Below are 27,661 nucleotides of genomic sequence, written 5' to 3'. Positions count from 1 at the left end.
AGTAGGTGCTCATCCGTGAGGAGCATTGCTCCTGCACCCCGGCCTCCTGTTCAGGGAAGAGGCAGAGCCCACCAGGGCTGCGGTCCGGCCCGTCGGGCGCGCCTTAGAGAGGCGGAGGGCAGAGCCGGCAGCAGGGTAGGTGGGTCTGGGAGGCCTAGGCCCCCACCTCCCCCCCGACACCGCCAGCCTCGACGTGGAGAGGCGCGGCCCAGTCCCTCCAGGAGTAGCCGCGGCTCCGCCCCAGGGTAAGGGTGCCCGTCGAGGCAGCCCCCCTAGCCCGCCCCCAAGGCTGCGCGATCCCTGGGGCCAGCCGCCTCCGCCCGGGCTCCCTCCCTGCCCTCCCCGGGCGCATATAGCCGCGGGGGGCCGACGGGGGCAGGACCGCTTGCCCCGACGGCGCCGGGCGGCAGAGGGCAACGAGCGGCGGCTCTCGAGCTTCCATCCTGCTCTGCAGCGGGACCCCGCGCCGGCGGCACCCAGGTGGCTGCCTCTTCACTTCCCGGCACCTCCTTCCCCTCCCGGCCCGGCATGGCCCTGTCCCTGGCCAGCGAGTCGGTCCCCGGAGACGGCGGAGACGCGATCGGGATGAGCCCCGCCAGCCTCGCTGCCTACTACTCCCCTTTCCTCCCTCCCGCCCAGTACTTCGAGGCGGCTCCCGACTTCTTCCAGCCCCTGAAATCCCTGGGCGGGCTGGTCCCCGCCTCCCCGTCTCTGCCCCCCTTCAGCTTCAGCAGGGTCCCCGCTTTCCTGAGCCAGCCGCCCCCCTTACCCGCCGACCCCTTCCCCGGTCTCCCCCTACCCCTGTATGCCAAGCCGCCGGCCCCCTTCCCTCCCAAGGAGGTCTCACCCCTCGAGGCGGGGGCCCCGGGCTCGTCCCCGCCGCCCTACCCGAGCCCGCCGCGCAGGGCTGCCGGCAGCCCCGGGGCTGGCGGGCCGGCGGGGCAGAGCTACAGGTACCACTTCACCGAGGAGGAGCTCAACGCGGTGCTGTACGGGGCGCTCCGGAGCAGCCAGGTGGCCGGGACCCTGCACGCCATCTCAGGGCTACGGGTGACCCCCGCCAGCCCGGGTAAGGGGATCTCCGGCGTGTGCGCAAGCGGCTGCTGCCAGCGGCGGGAGGGGCACGGGGTGACACCGGGCGGAAGGTCGCTCCTTGGGGCCGGGTGTGCGGTGGGGTTTGGGAACGGTCCTCAATGGGGTGCAGGCGGTCCCGCGGCAGTCAGGCTCACCAGGCGCCGCCAGGGGCACGTCGGGCTTTCCTTCCCAGCGTCTTTCTTGCGTTATGAGCCCACATCGGGGAAGATCCAGGGGGTAGTCCGGCTGTGGCCAGTGTCGGGGGTGGCAGGACCCACTCCCTCTGCCCTGCACCTGCACGGCGCCGGCCTCAAGAAGGGGTCCTTCTTCTGCAGGTGCTGCGGACTCTTCCTCTGCCCCGCTGCTCGACAGGGACTCGCTGCAGCTACCCGAAGGTAGGGGCCCGGCGCTGCCTGCGCCCCGCGCCGTGCCCAGCCGCGGCCGCGCCGCGCTTAGCCCGCCCTGTCCCCCGCAGGGCTCTCGGTGCTGCGGGTGGTGTACGGGGACGTGTCTCAGCTCGGAGTCTTCTGCACGGACCCCATTCCCAAAGGAGTCCGCTTCGGCCCTTTCCAAGGCAAAGTGGTCAACACCAGCGAGATCAAGACTTACGACGACAACTCGTTGATGTGGGAGGTAGTGAAGGCACCGGCGGGCTCCGTCTGCACCCCTTAACGGGGCCGAGCAGAGGCTTTCGGCTGCCCCTCTCCCGCAGCCTGCAAGAGGGGCTCGGCCAGATGTGGGTGGTGGGGTTGGTGCAAATGCGACGTGCGCGGGAAGAATCGGTCAAACCTGATCCAGTTCTGGATACTTTCCAGATCTTTGAATACGGGCGCTTGAGCCACTTCATCGACGGCAAGGGCGCCGCTGGCAACTGGATGTCCCTGGTGAACTGTGCCAGGTTCCCCGAGGAGCAGAATCTGACGGCTATCCAGTGTCAGGGGCAGATCTTCTACGAGAGCTGCAAGGAAATCTTGCCGAAGCAAGAGCTGCTGGTGTGGTATGGCGACTGCTATGTGCAGTTCCTGGGCATCCCCATCAGCCTGAAGGGCATACCGGAGGGGAAGAGACCCCCGCAGCACCCCGAAGGTGAGCCTGCCGGAGACCCCTCGAGGGCCACTGCCCCTTCTTCCAATGGATCCGTGTCTGGCCGGGATTAGATTCGTGTTAAGGGGGTAAAAGAATTCGGGTATCACCTTTTTTCCGGCTATATTTTACTTTGAACGCTTCCCACTCCCCGCGGTTAGCCGGTGGCAGGATGAGCGGCGCTGCCCGCGGGGATGCTTTAGGATGGCCGTGGCCCCACAGACCTGCTCCGAGGGGTCTGTCTGTCTTCCCGCCCATATAAGGAGCCGGCCTCCCCTTCCCTCGTAGCATCCCAAAGCAGCAACTTCCCCTCGGCACCGGGGAGCCCGGGGACTGCAGCGAGGGCTGCTGCCAGCTCTGAGCAAGAGGCACCCCTTGCACACCTTTCCACCCCGGCAGCTTGCTCTCAGCTCGCCTTTCCTCCGGGAATTCAAAGGGTTCAGCTGACGATCGCAAAATATCTGGCGGTGCTGGGTTGAGCTTGCTTCGGCTCCGCGGCACCGTTCTTCCAAGGGGGGTCTCGTTTTGGAAGCGGAGGGACTTTCGGGGGGGAATTCCTTGTTTTGATCCTGTTTTATCCTCTTAATTATTATTTTTCCTGCAATTAACACTCACTCAGTAAATGGGGCAGGCTGAAGTCGTTACGATTCGATAATGCCGATATTGGTTGCAGAAGAAATGCCAAATGCACTTATGCCGCGAGTAGTTCTGCTTGTAATGTGCAGAAAGTATGATCTTCTTATAAGCCAAGCTTACATATGAAAAAAACAGATATGTGGCAATGCAGGGAAGGCTGGACAGGTTGAGGGATGGGTGGACTGGATGCAGCAGTAAGAGAGAGAAGCATTTGGCAAATTGGCATGGAAATTTGGCATGGAAATTTTTGTAGTTGTTGTCTTGAGGTGCCTGGTTCAGATAGCTGGTGAATTGTTCGTTTTATTTAAAGGCTTAAGTCAAAGTTCCTGTTATTAAAGGCAGAAAAGGATGTGTAAATGTTTGAAAAATGTCCTGTGTTCGCAAATTCAGCGTTTAAGAACAGTTTGAAATACAAAAGAAAACCAAATAAACATGTTTTTGTTTTGCAGTATTCTGAAAACGATAGAAAATATGTGCAATTTTTGGGGGGAGAGGGGAGGTGGGGAGGTATGTGAGGTAAAATTTACGGACAATATTGATAATAAATACCCGGCAATGTTTCCTTGTGCGCAGATGCTTTTATGTGAGACTCTTATTGCTTGTGTTTTGGTTTTTTTTTCTTTCACATTCGCTCGCTCTGTATGGGGATACAAAGATAAAATCCTGTCTTTGCCGAAGTCAGTAGTTAAAAACAATCATTTTATCAGGTTTCGGACTCTAGGTTGAGCGTTAGAAGGGCGCAGTGTGTATGCTTAAGAGATTTGACGTGTATTTTGTTAATATTGCCAGAATCCATTTACCATTATTACCTTCCCGGAGACCTAAAATTCTCCATCGGGTACCAGGTCTGACAAGGAGGCAGATCTGAAATGAGCCCCTTTTGCTGTGGTGTAACGGGAGGTGGCACTTTCCCTTCTGCTGTACAGAAGCCGGGGAGAGCTTTAAGTGTGAGCGCTGCGGCAAGGTTTTTGCCTACAAGTACTACCGAGACAAGCACCTCAAGTACACTCGCTGCGTGGACCAGGGGGACCGCAAATTTCCTTGTCACCTTTGTAGCCGATCCTTTGAAAAAAGAGACAGGCTGAGGATCCATATTCTCCACGTTCATGAAAAGCACAGACCTCACAAGGTGAGCCTGCTCCTGGGTCTCTCCGTGATTACTGGCTCTTCTGGGGGGAATAAATTAAGGAGTCTTTTGGCTAAGGTAAGATGTTCCTCCTGCATTTCTCTGGTTGGACTGTTCTGCCTGCATAGGAAGAGTTTGTCTTGTGCAGCAGAGCTTAGTTGAAGAAATTTAACAGATTTACATTGGGAAAATAAACCCCACAGCCTCAGCAAGAGTTTGAAAAGAAACAGTAGTTCCCTTAGGCTTTTTTGAATGTTTGCATGTACGTTTTGCTACTTTCCTTACACAGAGTGGGACTAAATTTGTTTAAAGCTGTTCCACTTGTCCATGATCATGAGAGACGATGTCTGATGTCCCTCACTCCCTCCCCTTCAGTCTGAGAACCCACAGATATCTGTGTTGGATATAACAAGAGTTAAAAGTTTTACATTCAACATGGAACAGATTTTCAACTGATGGAAGCAAATCCTTGCTGAAATCTTGCCTCGTCTCCAAATACCTCTCTGTAGTGCCACTTTTCTCCAGGAGCACTAGAAGTGGAAAATCAGGCTTTTCCTAAAGGTTTTGGAAGGGGCAATTCCAGTGCTCGGTATGGCAGTTAAATCAGTCCTAAAAAATCCTCCAAATACCTATTTTACAGATTGTCCTGCAATAATGTGATTTTTTTTCAGGAAAAACTTGCATAACTAAATCAGCAATATTACAATGTCAGAATATTACATTGATTAAGTTATGGATGAAAAAAATTCTATTAAATATGAGGCTTATCATTATCATATCTTCTGCTTTTTCTTTCCTTTCCTAGAGCATTTATTTTGAAATGCATACAAAAAAATTACTTTAGAACAGCAGGAAGATAAACTTGTTCTGGATATATTGCATTTATGTGAGAACGGATCAACTCAAAAAACAAAGATGGAAAATGTGTCAGGAAAAAACAAACAAAACCAAAAGCAAACAACAACAAAAAACAACCAAAAAGACCTTTTTTCAAGATTGGTCACAGCTTAATTTATTTTGAACTTATGAACAACTTATTTCAAATTATTTTTATGTGGAAAATTATTTTGGGGCTCATACAAATTGCACTGAATCAGTTTAAGTCTGTCAAATGACTTCAGCCTCCTCTGATCTGCGTTTTGTCCAGTTGCTGCTGCCTGCAGAGCACATACCATGACAGGCCCTTGGGTCAGAGGATGCTGCTTGTGACTGACCCACCATTTCTAAAAAATTATTGCTATTTTAAAAGGTCCCTTTAAATATTATTTTAGGAAGGTTTTTTTTTTCTTTGTTGAAGAAAAATTCCAAATAACAACTAGAGCTTCATTTGCATTTTTAAGAAAAAAATATTTTAGATAAATTTTCAGGTGTGGATTACTGAAAGTAGATATTTTCTATTAATGTTCTGAATAAGGATGCTTTAAAAAGCTTTAATGAGATATTTTTAACCATGCACAGAAAAAAAAGCTTTGAAATTTTGCATTATTTACCTTTTTTTAAAAAAAAAAAAACCCTGTTCTTTAAACCAGATTAGAATTCTGACTGCATTTTAAATTGTTAGTGCTTGGATTACTACCATGTTTGTATATACGTAAATACATAAATATGTGTATATAGGAAAATGCATGCATGCGTCAGCCATATATGTTGGGGGTTTTTAGCTATGCTGTTTTGAGCTTTTTTGACTTGATTCTCCCCCATATTTTTTTCCTTAGTGTTCGGTATGTGGGAAGAGCTTTTCTCAGTCCTCCAGCCTGAACAAACACATGAGGGTTCACTCTGGGGAGCGCCCCTACAAATGTGTCTACTGCAACAAGGTGAGGCAAAGCCCTGGCTCATGCCTGCACCCCAACCCGTCCTCTGTTTGTCCTCTGCTGTGCCCAGCATCTCACTGCACTCAGAGAGGGTGGCTCTATTTTATTTGAAGAAAATATCTACTGTTTAAGTGGATATCCAGATGAGTATCTATTCTGGGTGCCATTGTGTGTTGAAGTGACAGGGCAAACAGGGTCTGGACTCTGTGCTTCTGCTCCCCATCTGATGTGGAATTTGTGTTCCATTCCAGCTTGAAGAGCTGTTGCAGGGATGAGGTCTAGGAAAGCTTGAGAGCATTTCAAATACCATCCAAGGCACTCAGCTAGATCAAATATTCCCCTTTTTAGTCAGATACTTAGATTTTGATCTTCCTGACACTGCTTCTGGAGTGCAGTGAACAGATTTGGCCCATAAGCTGAGCCTGCAAGTTCTGATTTTGCATGTGCCTGCCTTGAAGTAACGGGGCCATTGATGTGCAACTGGGTATGGAGGTTGCATTTGAAAAATAACATCAATAAAGCTCTACAACTCTGATAAAAAATGTGCTCAGCTGTTACTGCTCTCCACAGGAGGGATGATTCAGGTGAGCTCTCCCTGTGAGAGCAATGACAGCTCTCTCAGCAGACAAGGGTGGATATGCAGGCTGCTGTTGGATGAATATCAGTAGGGCTCCAGGTGCTATGGAGTGTCCATCTAATGCAGAAGAACTGTCAGCAAGTACTAAAGTGCTCCTGATTTTGAAGAGAGATGTTTTGCTTATGACCGGCTGGACTAACACAGAGCTGAGTATCCTGTAGTAAAGAACCTTAGAAGTAGCTCGTTTCACCTATTATTTTCTTTTTCTCTCCCACATATCCCAAACACCTGTAGTCAGTGTTTAGGATGAAATGCCATCCTTTAATCTTTCAGTCTAAGGAAGAGATGACAGAGCTTCACAGGTTGCTCTGTGAACAGATCTCTAGGATGCATGGGACCTTTGACCAGCCCCCAGCCATTTTGGTAGGACTGCTGCAGATTGGATCAGATAAAACCATCAGTCCTCAGGATGCAGCTATCCTGTGACATAGCCATTTCTGCAGCTGGGAAACCAGGGGCTATTTTAAATCATCTTCACCTGTTCTTCCTACGCAGTTATGCTTCGTGATTCCTCTTTGCCTCTTCTACCTTTAACCATGGCTATGCTCCGGGCCAGCTTTTCTTTCCCTGCTCCTTTGCTCACTATCAGCTTGGTGACATAATGAGATTAAAGAAAAAGTGTTGGGCCAAGATCACCATTCTGGCCCTCAAACACACTCTGGCCCTCTTGATATACCCCTCCAGGAACATTCCTGTAGGAATCTCAGAGCTGTTTGTGCTTTAAGGTCCCTAGTGAAAAGGTATCTGAGATGTATTGCTCTTTGCAATAGTGAAAAATCACTTGTGATGGTTTAGCAACATAACAGTACTAAAGAGGATTTATTTTGTATGGTCTGCAAATAGTCAAGGGCCTGAAAGCGTCTTTGGAAAAGAAAGAATGGGGAAAACACAGGAAACTTTGCAACAATCCTGCTCAAATCTTGGTGAGAGTGTTTTCTCCCCAAATGCAGGAGCAGTTTTTATGAGGGAGACAAAGCAAAGCATGATTGTGCACATTTTACTGCTCAGGTGTATGTGTGTGTGGAGGGCAACAGGCTGGAAGGTCTGACTGAAGGAAGAGCACAGTATGATGGAGTGAGAAAAATGAAACCCCAAAAGATGGATACTAGACTGCATGGATGAATCCCAAGCCACTCTATCTGAACATGAAAGGTTTAACTCTGAAATCAAAAATGGAAAGGAAAATCTGCATTATGTTTCCCAAACATAAAGAAGCTGTAAAGGTAGTTAGGCCAGTATTGACTTCTTATCCTTTGACATGTAGAAGATATTTACTGGTGTCTCTGGTTTGAATTCTTTCTCAGCTTTATCTAACTCTGTGGACTTAGCCACATCTATATAGTGATAGCTGTTGACTTCTGGTTTGCTGGGAGTTGTTTCTTTGGGTTGTTTTTTGTGTTTTTTTGTTTGGTTGTTTGGTTTGGGTTTCTTTGGTTTTATTTTGGTTTGGTTTGGGTTTTTTCCCTCCAATTATGGGAGGATTTGAGCTATTTGAGGACTTATTTTCAGGGTACAGTGCTTCTGCCGGGGTCTGGGTTAGCTGAACTTGGGGGCTGTCTGTGTGAAAATAACTACTTTAAACTCCTTCTCCCCACTTTCTGATCCCTGCCCTTTCAGGCATTCACAGCATCCAGCATCCTGCGCACTCACATCCGCCAGCACTCAGGGGAGAAGCCCTTCAAGTGCAAGCACTGTGGCAAAGCCTTCGCCTCTCACGCAGCCCACGACAGCCACGTGCGCCGCACGCACAGCAAGGAGAAGGGCTGCACCTGCTCGGTGTGTGGCCAGCACTTCCCCGAGCAGGAGGATTACCAGTTCCACCTGAAGATTCATGCTGCTCATTAGTCAAGAGCCCCACGGACGTGTCCTGGACTCACTCATGTGTGTGTTGGTCTATGTGCATGTGTTTGTGCTTGGTTGTGTGTGCACCACAGGAGGTGAGATTTACCCTTGCAACGACTCTGGGAACGGCCAGTCCCTGGACACTGGGCATATTTCTGACTGCAGGGGACAGGAGTTTCATCTTGCCCAGGTACCCTGATACCACACTGGGGTGAAGTCCAACATGCGCTACCTCATCTTTCCCTTCCTCTCCTCCCATACCCTAATTTCTAGAAAAGGAAAATACAGGCAGGAGGGAATTTCACCTCCCATGAACCTGTTGTGCATGAAAATCACTGTGAGGAGTGTTTATGTGCCTCTAATGCACCACATCTATGGACTGCCTGGTACAGTTCATACCAAAGCTTGTGTGAAGGACATTTTTGTCAAGCGCATTTCCAAAAGCCATTTAACCTGTTGTGTTTTGTTTGGGTGCATGACCAGGTATGGGCTCTACTTCCCTTTAATGTGTAAGCCTTTTAATGATGCACTGTTTAAATGCAAACTGCCTCAGAGATACTGACTACTGGACCAGTACAGGGGCATTTAAGTAATTCAGCTGCTGGGACATGACGAGCTTCAGGACAGTGAGACCAACTCTTCCAGAGGATGCTGGAGCCCAGGTAGCCCAGGGGGAGTGGGGTAGGGTGAAGACAAGATGTCAGTGGAGCTTAGCCCTGCCTTCTCACAGTTTAGAGAAACAAATGTGAAGATATTCCAAAGCACCAGTGAGCTCTTAAGGGGTTGCTAGCAGTCAAGTGGCCTCATAGAGATGTTGCACTGTGGTCCTGGCACAGGTCAGGAGCAGGCCTGATGCCACCACTGGGCTCTTGTCTCCTGTAACTGTCACTTGTCTAGAAACTTGCCACTACTGGGACTTCTGTCCAGGTGGGCATCTGCAGTGAGTCCTGACATGAAAGCTGAGGCTCCCTCGCTTCCTCCTGCTGGCTCTATGCAGGATGGCTGCTGTAGTGTCGCTCCTGAATACTTTTAGTATTCTACCATATATCAAGGCACAAAGGTTTTAAAATGAGCTCTGTGATACTTCTGTTTAGGAAGTGGGGGAACCTTCTCTTACCCTAAATTTAAGATTTGGTGTGTATGAGAAACAATGCCAGGATTTTTCAGTCCCTAAAGCTATGCCTGTGAAATTCCCTCTGCAGCCTATGGGAATGCCTAAGCCTCCATGGGAGGACTGAAAGGTTTCACCCTCCATTTTTCCCTGACCCTGCAAGCAAGTCAGGAACGATTTGTGTAGGTGTTCTGTTTATTTCTTCTTAGCAAAAGGGAAGTATTTTCTCAAAATGCTTGGGATTCTTTTCTATAGAAAGAGCTACTACTTCAGCTATGAGTGAAAAGATGTACTCTAGGATCCTTTTAACTTGAAATCTCTGGTTTTGTTTCTTTTGCACTCCAACTTTGAGAAGGACTCAGAATAACATCTTAGACAGCCTGTCTAGGCCCAGATCAAAACGGTTTCAACTGCATATTATAATGGATAAAGTAATTTCAGGGTAAAATCCTAGGTGATTTAGACCTTCATTTTTGCAAACTGTTTTCAAAGTCATAAAAGCCCTAGTGAACAGCATTCTCTGGCAATGTAAAATCTCAGCTCAGTGGAGACTTAGCAAAAAGTCCTTCATGAAGGACCACTGAGCATAAGGAGTGCTGTAACTGGTGCAGAAGCCTCTTGTCAGGGAGTGGCCAGTGCCATGGGCAGGTGGACTGTGCAACTAAGCAGGGACTCCCTGTGTCAGTGGGACTGTGGGTCACATCCAGGAGCCCTTGCTGGAGCTGGTTGATTAACACAGTTCGATGTTCCTGGGATGTGATGAGGTTCTCTTAAAATCCTAGATCAGCTGGGATTAACAAGGACTTTGCACAGAAGTATTGAGAATAGAAGTTTTTATTTTGTGCTAACCTTAACAATATTCAAACACAGAGTAAAACCAGAAAAAGTGCTACCTGCATGTTTAATTATAACATGATGATACTGTATCTGCAAATATCTATATTGATTTGCACTAATTTTATGTGTTTTATTGTACCTTAAGTTGCTCTGTCCTCATCATTTTCATAGTAAAAATATTTTAAAATATTTATAAAACCACTTACTTGTAAGTAAAATATTGAGGCCCAGCACTAAGCAGTATCTGAAATAAGCAAGCCATTAGTATTATACATAATATACATAGGGTTTACGCTAGAATGAAGATCACATTTTGTTCTGATTTTTTTTTCTTATTTTAATATGAAGGATTCCTATGATACAACAGGCTGAATTTTGTACATATTGAAGGCTGAACTGGTGAGCTCTAAACAGGTAAAATTCACTCCTGAGCAGAAAATTATCACAGTATCCAAACACAGTGTCCAAACTGCTGAAGTACAGGTTAGGGAATGGAATGGTATGTAAGTGGTGCATCTTCTGTAGTATTTTTAGCTGTGTGCGTTTTCTTTTGCTTGAGAAGCCCCCAAATATGTTGCACTAAGATATTAGCACTCTTCCACAGTATTATGACGAGTTGTCTGTAAAAGAGTATGTGAAGGGTTTTGCTTGAACTTGTGACTGAAGTTATTGGTTGTCTTGCACATTAAACCTGTATATGTAAATTTGGATGTTAATTATTAAGATTATTACAATGAGCTTCATAGAAAGGATGAAAATTATTCGAGGCTGCAGTGTACACTAGTGGGCTATACCTCGTTTTCTGCCTGATACATTGGAATTGTGTATTTGAGACACTAGGAAACGGATGAAGGGTGTTTACTGTGTCATTTGTGAGTCATTACAGAGTCAAACTGTCTTACTGGGCATTTCTGTGCTTGTCCTGCTGGGTAGCAGCTGACTGCATTAGAAGTCAAAGGCACCCACTGTCTTGATGGATTGGGTATTAAGTGTCCCAATAATCATCGAAGCTGAGGCCATTCACTTCTGGATTGAGTTCACTCCCACTTGCAAGCAAGATGATGGATCCGGATTGAGCACTAAAAAAGGCATTTAACTACCCTACAGTGATGTCCTCTGCCTTCTGAATAGTGAGTCCCAGCTGTGCTGGGGCTGGGGGCAGTGGGGGTGGCACTTGGCCAGCAACACACTTCACAGCAGGGTGGGGAGAAATAAAGCAGCAGAAGGGCAGGCTGAGCTGCACTGGCAGCCAGCAGCATATATCCTTCTGCAAGGAAAAACACGGCGATTGTCAGTGCAAATTTTGCTGTTCTTGCCAGACAGGGTTTGGGACATTAAATTTGGATTAGAGAGTGCCCCTGTAGTGTAAGTGTGCCCTGTTTGCATCCACTGAAGTTTTCCTCTCAGGGATTTGCACATTTACTTGCACCTCCTGTTGCTATGCTGCCAGCAGGCCCGTGAATGAGCAGCTCTGGTCAGCTCAGCAAAGAGCAGGGTTTCAAATATTGATACACACAGATAAGAAAGGGGGAAGCATGTGTACACACTGCACTCTTTCATCTGACATGTTCCCAGGACAACTATGTGGCAAGGAAAGCCACATACATGAAGGAGGCTGTGCTGCAAATTCAATTAAAGGGTGAATATTTGTGACTAAGGCTCCATCCTTTCTCTGGGAATCCCCAGCTGCTAGGTCCCTCCTGAGGAGACACCATAGTTCTTGCTGGCCATTTCTGAGCTGAGGATGCAGAAAGCAGAACATCCCTGCATCTCTCCAAGGGACCAGGCTGTGGTTCTGCATTCTGTACTAGATCCACCTCTCCTGTTCTCTCCTTGCCATTGTTGAATACAGGATGGCAGCAGTATTTTCCACGGCAGTGACTATAGTAATACACCATATGCAATAGGTACCCATGTTTTTCACTTAGTTTGGCTCAAGCAGTGGCTGTGGTTTCCCTGGCTGGGGCTCGTTCTCACTGCATTGCCCAAGGCAAAGGATTACAGAAACTGTATCTAACGTATGCACCCTGACTCTTCTTTCTCCTAAGTGGGATTAAAAATGGTCCTGTCAAGGGGACCAGCAAGTCACATCTTTGGGATGAATTAACCCTGTTAAGACACTTGTGGATTTTAAGTGCTTTGCATTAACTGTGTCAGGATTTTTTAAATGTCAAATGCAAAGTGATCTAAACAGAAACAAGAGGATGGGCAATCTTGGCTGTTTTGTTGGGGAGGTGGGGAGAGAGATGAGCATGTGTGAGGCTAACTCCTGAAAAGCCTCTCCTTGGTGAATGACAATGATGAGATGAAAACAAAAAGGTGGTCCCAAAGCTCAGGCTGACAAGTGCCGGAGAACAAAAGGCCTGGCCACCGACATCTGCTGCCTCCAGCATCTCCCTGCTCTTAAAAGTCCTGGTCCCCATCCCCCGGCCACCCCAGCCACTGTCTACCAGCACTCCCTGAGGGACTCAAAGAAGAGGGAGGTGATTAACCACCGAGGGAAGGCAAAAAGCAGCAAGGAGCTTAGTAAATTGAAGATAATGCCACAAACAAATATTGATTAGAGTCAAACTACCCATTAAACACGAGAGATCATTCACAAAGGGAGGCCTGACTGGCTGTCCCCTCTTTCAGAAAGCTGTTTCTTGGGGTCTCAGTCTCCTGCATGCCTCTGTAGCAAGCACTAGAGTTTGGTTCACTCCTATGGACACAGTCACCGTCACCTTAATTTCCTTTTCTCACTCATGCACACACATGTGCCCTTGCACCTTCTACCTTCTGGCTCTCCTTAAAATACACAGTGCAGGGGGCATGAGGGGTATCAGGCAACTCGGGCTTTGCTCTCTGCTTTCCTTCTTTCTTGACCTCATGTAAAACATGTCCAGATTTTCATTTGGACCAGCAACTATGTTTTTATGGTGTTTGACTCAAGCTTTAAAAAGGAAGAGTCCAGCAGTGAATGTCTTTTCTGAAAAGCCAGTCCCTCAAAGGTGCCTGGGGTTGGGTGTCGGTGATGGGGGGGTATGTGGAAGCACTGGAGCACAGTATCACAGAACCTCTGTCTGTCCTACAGCAGAATCCAAGCAGCTTTACTCCATCTCCATCCCCAGGTGGTCACTCTGCAGCACCTCTTGCTGTAAGGACCTCCCTGGAAACCCCAGTTTAGATGTATTGCAGCAGTGGCAAACCAGGTTTAAATCCACAGGACTAACCTCTGCCTAGCCCAGCAATTTAGTAGTGTAGAGAGGACTGCTGCATGCCTTGGTGTGAGAATGCCACACAGTCCTGCAAACTATGGTATCATCAGTCTGCAAAGTAGAAGGGAGAAAATGCAATATTTCCCCTTTTGACTGCAGGGACTTGAGCAGAGCCAGCAGGAGACATCTTGGTCATTAACAGAAATGAAATAGCAGAGAAAAGCTCCTCTATTTATCAAAGAAGGGGAAAAAGGATGAATTTTTGGGTTATATGGCCAAAAATTTAATTCACAGACAACCCCTGAAGTGAAATCAAGCTGTGGAGTCCTCCCTCCCTAGAGAGAAAGGCTTGAGTCCATCCTTTTCTTTAATCCAAGTAAAGCCAGTGATGTTCCTTCTGGAGCTGCAGGGCTCTGTGTGGTTCGGAGGTTGCTGACAGTGCAGTGGTGGTGGGGATGTGGTGGCAGGCTGCTTCCTGGGGAAGTCTCACTTTCCCACAGGTGACCCCACCGCAGTGGGCAGGGCTGGCGGGTGCTGACCACCAGCTGAGGAATTACCTATATTGATTCTCTAATAGCTGTCAAGGTGGAGGGAAAGACTACTCTGCCACAAGCTCAGGGCTCTTAGCTGAGTGGGAGCACAAACGCCCCATTAAAGGCTTCATTCAATAGCAATCTTTAGTAAAGTAAATGGAAAACTGCACCCCCACAGCCCCTGCCCCCAGTCCCTAATGCAAGAGCCATTACAGAGCAGGAAGGCAGCGCACAGGAGCATGTATTTCTGCAGTATCAGTTTCACCGACAGACTCTTTTAATGAAAAATGGATTTTTTTTTTTCCAGGGCTGTGAAAACCCCAAGGAAACAACCAAAGTGGAGTCCATTAATTTTCTTGAACCTCCCGCTGCAGCCTGATGTGTGGCTGTTTCCCAGCGATGCACCCATCAGTGAGCGGGAAGGCAGGCTGGCAGCACCCTGCTCTTGCTGCTGCTGGGGATGGGCAAGACATGAACAGCGAGTACTGGAGATGGCAGTGCTGAAGGATGCTGGTGGGATGGGATTTGTTCCCTCTGTAAGCCATATGCAATGCTGAAAGAGAGATGGTCCTGCCATGGAGGGCAGAAATGCTTGGATCTTGTTTTCCTGGTGTGTCTAGGCCTGCCTTCCCCATACTGGCAAAGAAGGCTTCACGCTCTGAACCCAGTGGAGCTGAGACACCTCTGCTGACTGTCAGTGTAACAAGGTGGATCCAGACCTTTGCTAGTCAAAATGAGATTTTCTCTTGACTGTGACATGCCTACACATGGTTAAAGGTGGTGTGAAACCTTGCATGGATATTACTATATCACTCTGTCACAGTAGGCTTCTATTTAACTCATGCCTTTTCTTCAAAGCCTTTTCATCTTTGTTTCAGAACTAGAGGGGTCCCACAGACAGTCACTCTACACAAAACAAAATTCACCATGAAAAAACATGTCAGCAGAAGGGGAAATTTCTGGGAAAGAGACATTTGGTTGTTTGTCCAAGCATCAGGGTCCTTTAACTGACCCCGGCTGACCCCTTCCCAAGGTTGTGCTCAGCCTAATATTTGGGAGGTTTGAGAAAGGAGGGATGGAGAGGCAGCCCTTCAGGTAGGTTGTTTTTTGGGGGGGTTCTTTCCATCAAGGAGAATATTCAGGTGCCAGATCTGCAGACTAGCAGGGAGACAGACTCAGAGAAAACCCCTCTAAGCTGCACTCCATGTGGGGAATGCACCTGGATTTAGGGCTTTTAAGCTCCTCTTATGTTTCTGCACTGTTGTGACACTTTCATCACCATGTGAACACAGCTCATTTCTATATGCTATGTATTTTTTAAACTGTATGATATTCAAATTAAAAAGTTATGTTGATTTTGGTTTGAGTAACTGGCCAAATGTATTCAGATGGTCTGCCTAACCCAGTTCAATTGCTGTTGGTTTTGTAATTATAAGACATGAGCAGTAGGGCCTGGCATGACAAAAACATTCTTCTTTTATGGCTTTGATTGGTTTTGTCTCCTGGGAGCTGTTCTGGCTGGGATGTTGTTATGACAAAAAGGGTTCTATGAGGGGGCTAAAGGAGAACAGTTGTTCTTCTGAATAAGAGAAAAACATTTCGTTTGGGGGAAATTCAGAAGAAAAGGAAAACTAAAGTGACTGCTAGCTTTTAAAACTTCCTCAAAAATCCATGGAAGTTTTTGTTCTGTGACACTTCATTTAAATCTGTCTGGTAGGTGAATCACTTATTTTTCTAGCAGCAATGTAGGAATCAAGATTCTTATAAAATCCTTTAAATTTTATCTTTACTTTTTCCTCAGTCTATGCCTTTGGAACTCATCCTCCACGTAGCAGTTTCATTACGTTAGAACAGATGGTAGTTCTGTATAATGTATAGCAATGGCCAAAGATGATGTATATCATGTTTATACATTTGTGCTTTTAGTCATTGTCATAGGAAAAAAAACATTTATTTCCATAATACTTATGACACAAAGTATTAAACTTGCAGGATAATAATAGAGTAGTACTAGGTCAGTTAAATTTAAAATATTCTGGATTATGAGATTCCCATTTGCTTCTGTTTTATATAACTGTACGTTTGTACTGATAACTCCTTCCTCCACACTGTATAGGTATCTTCCAACAGTATTCACCATTCTTAACAGAACATTACCATCTCTTTGTTTTGTATTTCTGTGTACGCATATGCACATATATTTGTATTTGTGTGCATGTAGGTATGGCCATGCTTATACTGTCTATTAAATGGCATAATGTCTATTAAAAATGTCAATTTGAAAAAATAAAGCAACATTGAATATTCAAGTAAACTGAATACAGAACTAATAACTATCCACTCTCAGTTTCATTACTGTTTGGGATGGTGTTCCTGTTGAAAAACACAATGAATTTGCTAGAGCTTCTTTGCAAGAAATGCCGTGACTTTCAAACTAGGTACCCAACACCGTCTATTTATTTCCCAGCCCAGTCTGAACAGAGGATGAACAGAAGACTTTACAGCCACAGCAGATGGCAGCCACTCTTCTTTTCCTACTGCTGATCACAGCCGTGGTTCCCATGGGCCCCAGTGGGATAGTGGTTCATGCCCTTTCCAGTCTTCACATTGCATTGATATTTGGCATCCCTTGCACTTTTCTTTACATTTCCTAGACCCTTCTGTAATATGAAAGAGGCGCAAGCGCCCAACTGAAGGAGTAAGTCCTTCAAAGCAGTTTTGCTGGCAATAGATTTTAGCATCTTCTTTTGCGGAAACCACTCTACTTCGTAGCATTACTATATTGGTATTGATCTGGCTGTGTAGGTCCGTATTTGTCAAGCTTTCAAAGACATATTTTCAAATATTTCTACATGAGAGAGTAATTAAAGGTCAACCTCATAAATAGTTATAACACCAAAGGCCAAAAGGGAGCTTTTATAGTCATTAGAAACTCATCGGAAGTTTAACCTACCAGCGTTTATGTGAGGTGCAGTAGCTGCAGCATGGTTGAGTCCCACCACAGCCAGGTGGCCCCATGAGAGCCCAAGCACCGTGGTGAGGTCAGCACAGCCATTGACAGGACCAGACCAACAACTCTGCCTCTCCTCAACCATTCTGCACATAAAGTCTAACATGGTGCAGTTGCTCACCTCTCCTTTTTTTGGGAGCAGACCACTTCCTCAGCCAGCCATTCAGTGGAATTCAGAAGCATTACATGTAGCTACATACATTAACCCACCTTGTAACTATTCTGATACCAGGCTGCCATTCATCAGTCCCCCTCCTCCCCCACCTTCCCACCTGGCTGGGGACAGAGTTAAACTTAATATACTTCAACATCAGACTCTTCACTGCTCTCATTTTATCATCATTTGTAGGGGCATAGAATAAAAGAAAAATAAATAATGGATTAATGTATGTCTGGAGAAAAAGGGCAAAGACTTTATAAATTAAATCCATCTTTCCCTAGCTAAACAAGGCATTTCAAAGTGTCAAAGCTGGAAGCAGTCAGCTCAGTTAACTACCTTCAGAAGGGTAAAGAGGTCTTTTAGTACTGTTAATCACCTTAAAGACCGTGCTCTTCACCCTCAATTTCATGAGTTTGGATTGTTTTGTTTAAACCTGCATCTGATTTAGTTTACTTATTTTTTCTTTCTAACAATCTATAGAATTATTTGGAAGCTTCCACCCATTGCCATTCACTTGGATGGCGATATGTGAATAAATTAATTGCTTTTTCTATCCAGATCTTCGAAGATTCTATCATAATCAAGTATTTCCCAAAAAGAATATCTGAGGGGGTGAAAGGAAACCTGTCAGATATTGTCTTTATGAATGACCATCTAGACTAGGGCAAAACATTTCTGAATCAGCTTGAGGAATTTGACTCCTCTACTTGCTAAGGTGAGGGATAAACACGTAAGTTTTTTCTAAGGTGTTTTTTATGTCAGTAAAATACATAAGTTTTCCCAATCACTGTTCTCAGATATCTAACATGCATTTGCAATGGAAGCTTCTCCTCCATTTAAAGGATTTTTCTATTGTTTAGGCACTTAGTTTTTTGGATGATGCTTCTTTGGAAGCATCATTTTGAGAGGGAAAGTGACATTCTTTCACAAATTATTAATATGTTAAACAGGAAAATTATTATAGAACAATAGAATGGTTGGGGTTGAAAGGGACCTTAAAGATCACTTAGTTCCAACTCCCCTGCCATGTGCAGGAACACCTTCCACTAGAACAGGTTGCTCAAAGCCCCATCCAGCCTGGTCTTGAGCTCTTCCACTGATGGGTCATCTCAGCTTCTCTGGACAGCCTGTTCCAGTGCCTTACCACCACCCTCACAGTAAAGAATTTCTTCCTTATATCTAATATAAATCTATCCTCTTTCAGTTTAAAGCCATTGCCCCTAAATACCTTTGTAAAAAGTCCCTGTCTAGCTTTCTTGTAGGTCCCCTTTAGGTACTGGAAGGCTGCTATGTAGTCTCCCCAGAGCCTTCTCCAGGCTGAACAACCCCAACTCTCTCACCCTTTCTTTACAGGAGAGGTGCTGCAGCCTTCTGATCACCCTCTTGGCTTTCCCCTGGACCTGCTCCAACAGATCCATGTTGGAGGCCCCAGAGCTGGATGCAGTACTACAAACTGGATCTTGCAAGAGCAGAGTAGAGGGGTAGAATCACTTCACTCAACCTGATGCCCACTCTTCTTCTGTTGCAGCCTGGGATACGGTTGACTTTCTGGGCTACAAACACACATTGCTGGCTCATGTTGAGCTTCACATCAACCAACATCCCAAGTCCTTCTACTCAGGGCTGCTCTCAATCAATTTTCTGCCCAGCTTGTATTTGTGCTTGCGATTGCCCCAGTCTACCTGCAGGACCTTCCCTTTGGCCTTATTGAACTTCATGAGGTCCACATGAGCTCAGCTCTCAAGCCTGTCAAGGTGCTTCTGAATGGCATCCCTTCCCTCCAATGTGTCAACTGCACCACACAGCTTGATGTCATCAGCAAACGTGCTGAGGATGCACTCAATCCCATTGTCCATGACCCCTGAGTAATGCCACCCATCACTGGTCTCCACTCTGACACTGAGCCATTGACTGCAACTCTTTGAGTGTGACATCCAAACAATTCCTTATCCACCAGGTGGTCCATCTGTCAAATTGTCTCTCCACCTTAGAGCCAAAGATGTCCTGCAGGACAGTGTCAATTTCTTCGCACAAGCCCAGGTAGATAACATCAGCTGCTCTTTCCTCACCCACCAGCGCTGTAACCCCATCACAGAAGGCCACTAAATTTTTCAGACACAATTTATCCCTAGTGAAGCCATGTTGGCCATCAGCAATCACATCCTTATTTAGCCTTTGCACAGTTTCCAGGCAGATCACCTCCACGATCTTGCTGAGCACAGAGGCGAGACTGAATGGCCTCTTGTTCCCTGTGTTCTCCTTTTTTCCCTTTTGAAAAATGGGGTTTATGTTCCACTTTTTCAGCCAGTGGGAGCTTCACTGGATTACCATGATTTCTCAAATATGATGGATATTGGCTTAGTAACTTCATCTACCAGTTGATGCCCAGCTCTCTCCAGGCCAGCAGGTGGCAAGTGTTTGTCCCTGGCAAATTATTGTGCATGGCAATAAAAAAAACCTCTGGTAGGAGACTTGTCCAGCTGATTGATGGGTAAGGGTTTTAAAATATGATTTATCAATAAATGTCACTTCAGAATTAGCAAAGCTGATAGGAATGTAGCCAGCAGGAACCTTAATTTATCTATGAACAAGTCTCCTGCCCTCCTTCTGGGGGCTTATTACCTGCACTAATCGGGTCTTGGGTCTTTTCCTGATAGATGCCTGAATGCAAGGCAGCGGATTTAAACATAATCATGACAATGACTCTGATAATGGCCGGCTCCATAGCCTAAAGCTGGCCATGGGGAGTGTGAAAGCATCTTGGCCGAGGTTGGCACAGCACTTTCCTCCCTTCCTGCTGGGAGATTATCTCCACCCTCAGGTGTTTAACCTGCTATGAGGGTCAACCCTCTTTGACCTGTTGTGTTCTGACACTAGAATTGACATGTAAAGGTATTTTAAAACGTCCCTATTGATTTCACTACAATGGCTCCTTTGCAGCACAATGACCACAATCCTGGAGCTTCTGGTGGGGCTGGGCTTGTCTTGGCAGCGCCTCTGGCTCCCAGCTGTGTAGGGCAGGCTCTGGTGCAGGCTGGTTTCTTCCAAGCCTTTTTCTTGCTGACTTCTGTCTGCCACCTTCTCCAAGGCCCTGTTACAGCATCCAGTTGGAATTCTGCAACAGAGGGAGGTGTTGGGGCTATTTTAGTGACCTTCTGTTGCTTAGTGATTTCTCTGCTGTAAGGGGGTCTTCTCAGGGCACAAAAAGTGGGAGCAGAGCTGATGGACACTGTCAGAAACTTGGAAGAGCTAGAATAGGTATATTTTAACGCCCCAAAGTGATATCAGTTCATACTTTTTGCCCTTAGATCTTCAGAGGTTTTTGCAAAGACAGATGAGGTTAGCAATTCTTATTTTTGCAAATGGGAAAAAAAAAAGAGTCACAGATCAGCTAAACTATTTTCCTTGCACTACAGAAACTGATGCCAAAAATAGAGCCCAAATCCGTGTTAATGGAGCTCAGAAAAAATACTATGCAGAAGGGAGACACAAAGCATGTACTTCTCACAGCCAGCTTTGCCTCCTCCTCCCTTGAAGGCATATTCTCCAAGGGAAGGAGCCTCAGTGCATGGCCTGGAAGGGATCTGCAGCATGTGTCAGCTCTCTGGGCTGCTGGAACCAGCCTTTGCTTTGTGTGCTCTACAACACATTGCTTCTCCCAGTGTATGGGGGAGAAAGAGCAATAAAGGTACATCATAGTTCAAGTGAGCTATTCTAAATCTCACTGTCATAAGCAGCAGATCAACACATTTGTAACCACTGTTCACTATCTCTTCATTAAAATCCAAAGCAAGGGAAATTTATCTCTTGAGCATTTTGGTCTGCGAATCTAGTCAAGTCCTCGTCTTGGTCCTATTGCCTATGTTTTCCTAATCCCATTTGTTCAGTTCTTTTTGCCCAGTTAGATCACTGTATATGTGCCTCCATAACCTTGCTCAGGAGCCCATCTAATAGTCTGCTAAGCTAATAACTCACCCTCCATTGGAACTGGTCATCAGAGTGCATCTATCCCCATTGCAGCTGAGACTCTAGTTGCTGTTCAGAATATCCCAGGCAGCTTGCTTTCAGTTGCATTTCTCCACCTTTTCTATGTAGTTATTTGTTACAGGCTGTTAGGTATACTTGGAATTTCCTTCTCCTGCATGGCTGAATTTCTTTTTGTGCAGGCTTTCTCCTTGGACATGAAGCCCTTTTGTTATTTTAAATAATAAACAAATTGTCAGAACTTTGTACCTACTTGAACCTTCAAGATTATAATTAGCACATATGTGGGAAAAAAAATCTAAGACATACATGGTCTTTAAAAGAAGGACAGATGTTTGAATTGCTTGATTAAAACCCTACTGTCAGCTACACCAATTATGCTGCTTAGAATTTGCTCACTACTAGTAAATTCTTTAAAAAAAAAATTAAAAAAAAGATTAATATTTATGTTGAAATACTGATGGCCTGTTACACCTCTTATTTCCTCAATAATATTAAGTAGCTACTCTTTTCATATGCTATTCACAATCTAGAGCCTGGTGGCAAGGCAGACAGGTGAACAACATCCATTGGAAAGCCACTTGCTTCTGTCACAAGTGTTGTCTGTGCCTCAGCTGCTCTGGGGTAGAGGGATTCAGACTCTTCTTTGAGTGCTAATATTAAAATATTTAGCTCCAGTACGCACCATAATAACTGGTTGCTATTGTTCTATACGTATTACTTTATATGTTTCAGATATAAAAAGATGACAAGTAGGACATGAGTAATTTAAGATAAGGTGGGGCCTTTGGATGAGTGACAAGATCAGCACAAGCCTGAAAACCCAAGATGAATTCAGATATTCCAACTAATATTTGGCATTTATTTCAACCTTCTCACTATGGTGTTTAGTGCTGAACACATGCACTTGAAGAATACTTTCCACAGGTGTGGAGAGAGGTTCCTAAAAAAGAAAAAAATTATAATAGAGGATGCAGAGGTTGTATCACAGTAGATGTGCTGTGAGAATCCAAAGAGATTAAACAGAATAGTTAAACAAATAACTCTCATTCCAATGAATCATCAAAGTTTTAGCCATGTTCTGAGTATGAGATTGGGTTAAAATGTTAACTAAGGATGGGGTAGTGCAAGACAACAACCTTGTTAGTACTCCTTTCCTGCCTAAGGACAGTGACATAAGGTACAAAGACAGCATTCCTTAAAATAAGAAAGCTGCATTATCTCATCGCTTTATTTCTGTATTAGATATTTGCACACTAGAATGTAAAGTCTAAAATTATTGTTTTGTTCTTGCTCCTGACCATTTTGCTTCTTAATTCTCTTGTGTGTAAATTAATGTGTGTGCATTTAGAAAGGCATGTTGAAGTAAGGACAGCAAAAATGTATAAGCTATCATGGGAATGTAATAGGTTTTCATGTTTGCAGCTCACCAGAGCTGCACAAAATACACAATGTTTGTGTTACCAGATTTAAAAGCCTAAACTTGCAATAACAAAATAACAAATCACACGCCTGAAGTCTGAAGCGAAACCTGAAGTAAAATGGATATCATACTTTCCTTCATATTTTGCAGTACACAGGATTTACTTTGTTAAATAGGTACATAGATAGCTTTTGATAAATATTTTGATATGTGTGAACTCACAGGACTAAAGATAATATCAACACTTAATTTTCATCATTTTGTATTGCTAATGAAGTAGGAAATAAAGTCTAACAAAACTGTAATACCAGTGCCTTTTTAAGCTATTGTGACACTATTATAAGGAGTCTGTAGTTACAAGACTGGAAGGGTGAGTGAGTATATATGTATATATTTTATTTTTTTTTATCACTGTTTTGCTAGTCTTGGAGATCAAAGTGTCTTATGTTTTAGCCAAAGGTCAGATTGCCATTCTGACCTTTATTAAGCTTTGTCATTTTAACGGAATATTTTTGTTTCTGATTTTTTTCTTCTTTTTTTTTTTAATTAGTAAGTCAAGAAAACTGTCTCTGTCTGGCATCGGTCGGGACAAAGCAGGTTTCTTTTGGAGAAAAGCACAACTTCATGGAGTAAATCCTAAAACTGGTCCTCCCCAATCAGACTTCCAACGTCTGTGAAGTTTGCTTTGGGAGTTTCATGGATTAGAACAGAACTGGAAAAAGTCTGAAAAAAATTACTCTTCTTATGAAAAAGTATGGTGCTCCAGGTACAGCACTTGAGCGTTTTTACTTCCTCCGATCACAGCGTGTTTTACCTGAGGAAGAGGAAGAATTCTTCAGAACTCCAGGGGAGCAACTGGTTTCCTACTGACGCTGAAAATCTCAACAGGAAAAAAGGGCAACTTTTAGAAAGATTCCCATGGAACACCTCAGGAGTATTGAACTGAAGCTTTTTGTGGTCTTATTAAAATCCATTTCATGGTTTTGAGGTTGTGTGGGTTTTTTCCATTTTGTTTTATTTTCTTCCTTTTTTTTTTTTTTTCCTTGGTAGTGGGTTTTCAAGACCACAAATGTCCTTGACTACTCCTTGTTGATAAACAGTTACAAATCCCCTGTAGTACTTTACTACGATGTCTGATGTCTGTAAGCTAAAAAAACAAAACAAAACAAAAGGGAACCCAAAGAGCTGGAAAGAGCATTTGCTTTTCCTAATATGAAGGCTTCTTACCAGAAATTGATCTCTTGACTTTTTTTTAAATGCCTTTTAGCATAAATATACCCCCATTACATTTCAGGTTTCAAAAAGTAAGAACATATGTGATTGACATCTGTAAATACATCTGCATGGTGCATATGTGCCCTTTTCAGTGGTTCTATTGAACATATTTCATCCTAAGAAGTGTGACCTTGAGTTGTTTTTGTTTTAGCAAACCAAGCCTGGTTAGGAATCTTCCATTAATGTCCTAAAATGAAAGCTTTAGCTCGGGCCCTTGGGATATTTGGAACAAAGGAATTTCACTGTCCTCTATACACCGCAATCCATTTGTTAAAATACATGCTGAGTAAGATGGATTCTAACTTGAAATATTACATTTGTCTTTAGGGTGATACCATGTTTCCCCGATCTTTTCTTCTTGTTGCATTTTTTTTTTTAATCTCATCCCTTATATGTAATTTAAAATAACATTTCCACATATTTGAAGGAAAGGATATAGGGAAAATCATTAGAAGACTTCCCACCCTGCCCCGCTTCCTTTTGTATATAATCAGCTGTTTTCTTACTTTCCTGGATTTTTGTTGTGTTGGTTTCCCCACCTCCAGGCAAACCTGAAGAATGGAAAAGATTTTATCACATGTTGGAGCTACCACACTTGATAAGCAGGTTCACCCCGTTTAATCTATGAATGCTTCGGCAGGTAACTAACCACCTGATATGAGAATGTATAATTCGAGGAGGAGCTTTAGTATTAAGAAATCCAGGTAGGTTTTAACCAGGGTCTTGTTACAGTCCGAAGGAATATGAGAATAGAGTTTTAGTAGCTACTAATGAAACAGGATGACATGGATTGGAATGGGATATATAGTCTGTGGTAAGAGTATTGAGAAAACAAATGTAATATAGTGACACCACATTTTACTAAGTAACTACTAAGTATTTACTATTGGTAGTTGATTAGATTGTTGTACCGTCTAGGAATGCCTGGAGAAAGGTCTGGGCTGGCTGACTCAGCCCTATGTTGTGGTCCCTGCCATCCTCACTCCTCTGGCCTGGGGAGCAATGGCCTGTCCTTGAAGGCTTCTGCTGAGCTATTCCTTTCCCATTTCATTAGATAAAAATCTTCCACATGACCTAGCATATTAAGCTTTCTGTGATCACTTGATGCTGGTAGGTCTGGTTGCATTGCAGGGAAATGCATACCAGATGAGACAATGCCATTCATGGTGTCAGGAGGTATGTTCAGACAATGATTAGGAAGAGTCTCACAGTCCTTGAGGGCATGGCTCCCATGAGAGTAAGAAGCAATATGGCCCAATGTCAGAAAGTGGTGGCCACCATGTTCAGGGCAGTATTGGGACAAAGAGAGAACCCCTCAAATTGGTGCCTGCTCAGAAGGGAAGGATTTGATGAAACTGAGTGACTCTGGGGAAGCAATGGCAGCCCCTGTACTCCTAGCGAAACCTGTGCTGACCTCTTCCCTTGATGTAGCCAGTTGTGCTCAGCTTCAGAGCACTTTGTAGCGTATGTAAGGGCTTGGCAGCAGGAGCTGATTGCTCTTTCAGTGCTGTCTGCCAGGAGGATTGCTGTCTGTGTCCTGTGATGGTTATCTGGCTTGCATGTTTCTGAGTGGGGTGATGGGTAATAGGAAAGGGAGAAGAACAGGTAATGAAAAAAAAGAACAGGTAGAAAGTATCAGTTCCTACCTGAATATCTGTGAAAATGGGGCTGGGTTTTTAGTCATCTTATCAGGCTAAGGTAATGGTCAGGGAAGTAATGGAGGGTGGAGAGGAAACAATGTAAGAAGGAGAAGAGAGGAGGAGGCAAGAGATGAGGTGAAGATTGTGTCTGAGAGAACAGAAAGGGAGACAGTGTGGTGGAGATGATCAGGTGAGGTGGATTGGAAACCCTTAGCAGAGAGGAGAAAGTGTTCACAGCCTGGACTAATGTGGAATTTCACTTGCGCCTTAAATCTGCTTCAATATAATTGCCTCCCACCTTCTCTAGCTATGCAGAACCTTCTGCTGGTGAAGCCAGGTTATGTTGATCACCTCCTTCTTGGAGTTCATAGTTCTCTGTTAGGGGTTATTAACATTACTGCTCCTTTCCAGCCTGCAGACAGGAAGCTGAGGTACAGTGCAGTTGTGTGTTGTCTCACACAGATACTTCCTCCTAACTCCTGGCGCTTTGCCACCAAGACTGTGATATTAAACTCCTCATAAGTTACTTCCAGAGCAATGTAACTCAAAATACTAATAAACGGGCAGGTTTGTATCTCACATGTCCATTGGTGCCCCCAGCTACAGCTTGATTTCTCCTAATATCCTAAGAGGAGCTAGCAACCAAGAATTTGTGGGATGGCATTTGAGGGCTATGTTAATGCAAGACAAAAAACACATTCCACTTCTTCAGCAAAGACCAATCATCAGTAAAAATGTAATCTTAATGATTTACTTCACACCCCTAGCATGATGCTGGACTCAAAACTCACACATTCATAAGGATTTTACATAGGTATGATAGAAGTTGTTCAAAACCAGATCCACTTGCAGCCTAGATACGCTTTTCATGGGGCTGAAACTTCATCTACAGTTTTGTTTCAGGATAACCCTCACACAATAACTACTCTGGCCTTACTGTGTCTACTGTATAAAGCTTGGCTCAGACACACACAAAATGTGATTTCATACCTTTAGGAAGCTGTAGGAGCTAACTCGAAGCCATTGATACCCAAATATCAGTTGCTAATGCAAAGCTTATAACAAATGCAGAGACACAAAGGAATTATTGGAATTTTTCTTAAATTCTGTATTAGGAAATTTACCTTGAGAGTGAGATGTCAGGTACTTAGTTTTAATACTTCAGAGAAATATTAATACTTCAGGAATGAAAATGCTTTTGTAGAGTTTCCTATTGAGTACTGGGAAAAGTGTCTGATTCCTTATCAGTCACAAGACCAAATGTGATAAAAGCCCACTTCTGCCCATGCTTTGTTTTCCAAACACTCAGCCACGGGTTTGCCTGGAAGCAGCCTCTCTAATGGAAGGTTCCCTAAGAAAGAAATGTCACTCCTCATCAGTGATACTGTACACAAAGGCAGGCAACTGAAAGGCTCAGGAGACACTCCTGCACTAAAGAGCTGAACAATTGATCCTGGCCACAGCACTATTAAGAGTCCTTGATACCCACTACCTCAGAGACAATGTATCGTACAGAGAATTGTGGTTTGTTGTCAGTGGCCTGCAGAAAGCGTAATGGAGGTACTTGGTCCTATAGATTGTTTAGAAAGGCAGACATTAATGAGAAGAAAAAAGCTGCTCATGATCAGAAAATGAAAACCCAGTGAAAGTAACAATGGCATTTAATTACAAGCCCTTGTATCCTCCCACTGGCTATCCTACCAGTGCAGCTCCCCTCTTGCAGACATTTTTAACACAATACAGTGCTTTTGAGGTCTGTTATTCTGACCCTTTCTGGTCTGGAAGTTGTGTGTTTCTGTGTGGAGAATAAATGGTGGATAATTACCAGTAAACATCAGTCTTAGGTATTGACTCTTATCCTAAACTCCAGCTATGCAAACCAGAAGCAGTTTGCATTGCTGAGAAGTGCACTGTAAGCTGTACCATTTACTGTCTTCCCTATTGCCAGGACAACCACCTGTCACAGGTTTAAGAATGGAAAAGAGGTCCTCTTTTCCCCTCCTAGTAGTTGAAGAAGGGTTGACCAACTCAAATGAACTGAATGAAGACAGGAGCAAAGCTTTTCATAACAACATGTACGGCTACATTAATGTGCAGTCTCTGCTGAATCAGAGGAAGTCAGGACAATGGGGGAGTTTGCCTCAGTTGATGAGGACTGGGTTAGGGAGCAGTTAGGCAATCTGGACATCCATAAATCTATGGGTCTGGATGGGATGCACCTGCGGGTGCTGAGGGAGCTGGCTGAGGTAATTGCTAGACCACTCTTCATCATCTTTGCC

At 44.8% G+C, this 27,661-nt stretch overlaps 1 protein-coding gene across 1 annotated transcript; it reads left to right on the top strand.

The window, feature by feature from the left end:
* The first annotated feature begins 294 nt into the window (after positions 1-294).
* PRDM14 (PR/SET domain 14) lies at positions 295-10,893 on the top strand. Its single transcript, XM_065053749.1, has 7 exons — positions 295-1,069; positions 1,410-1,469; positions 1,550-1,707; positions 1,890-2,160; positions 3,720-3,922; positions 5,635-5,736; positions 7,988-10,893. Exons 1-7 carry the CDS (start codon positions 529-531, stop codon positions 8,213-8,215), a joined length of 1,563 nt encoding a protein of 520 aa, XP_064909821.1. The 5' UTR covers positions 295-528; the 3' UTR covers positions 8,216-10,893.
* The last annotated feature ends 16,768 nt before the right edge of the window (positions 10,894-27,661 follow it).

Source organism: Columba livia, chromosome 2 (assembly GCF_036013475.1).
Source record: "Columba livia isolate bColLiv1 breed racing homer chromosome 2, bColLiv1.pat.W.v2, whole genome shotgun sequence".
Classification (NCBI taxonomy): domain Eukaryota; kingdom Metazoa; phylum Chordata; class Aves; order Columbiformes; family Columbidae; genus Columba; species Columba livia.
This window is presented reverse-complemented; position numbering and strand designations above follow the sequence as displayed.

Bases quoted from the DNA above. Each gene is read 5' to 3' on its own strand.
- PRDM14 (XM_065053749.1), top strand. From the start codon at position 529: ATGGCCCTGTCCCTGGCCAGCGAGTCGGTCCCCGGAGACGGCGGAGAC. The intron at 1,070-1,409 runs GTAAGGGGATCT...CTTCTTCTGCAG, and splicing joins GGTGACCCCCGCCAGCCCGG to GTGCTGCGGACTCTTCCTCT. The intron at 2,161-3,719 runs GTGAGCCTGCCG...TCTGCTGTACAG, and splicing joins ACCCCCGCAGCACCCCGAAG to AAGCCGGGGAGAGCTTTAAG.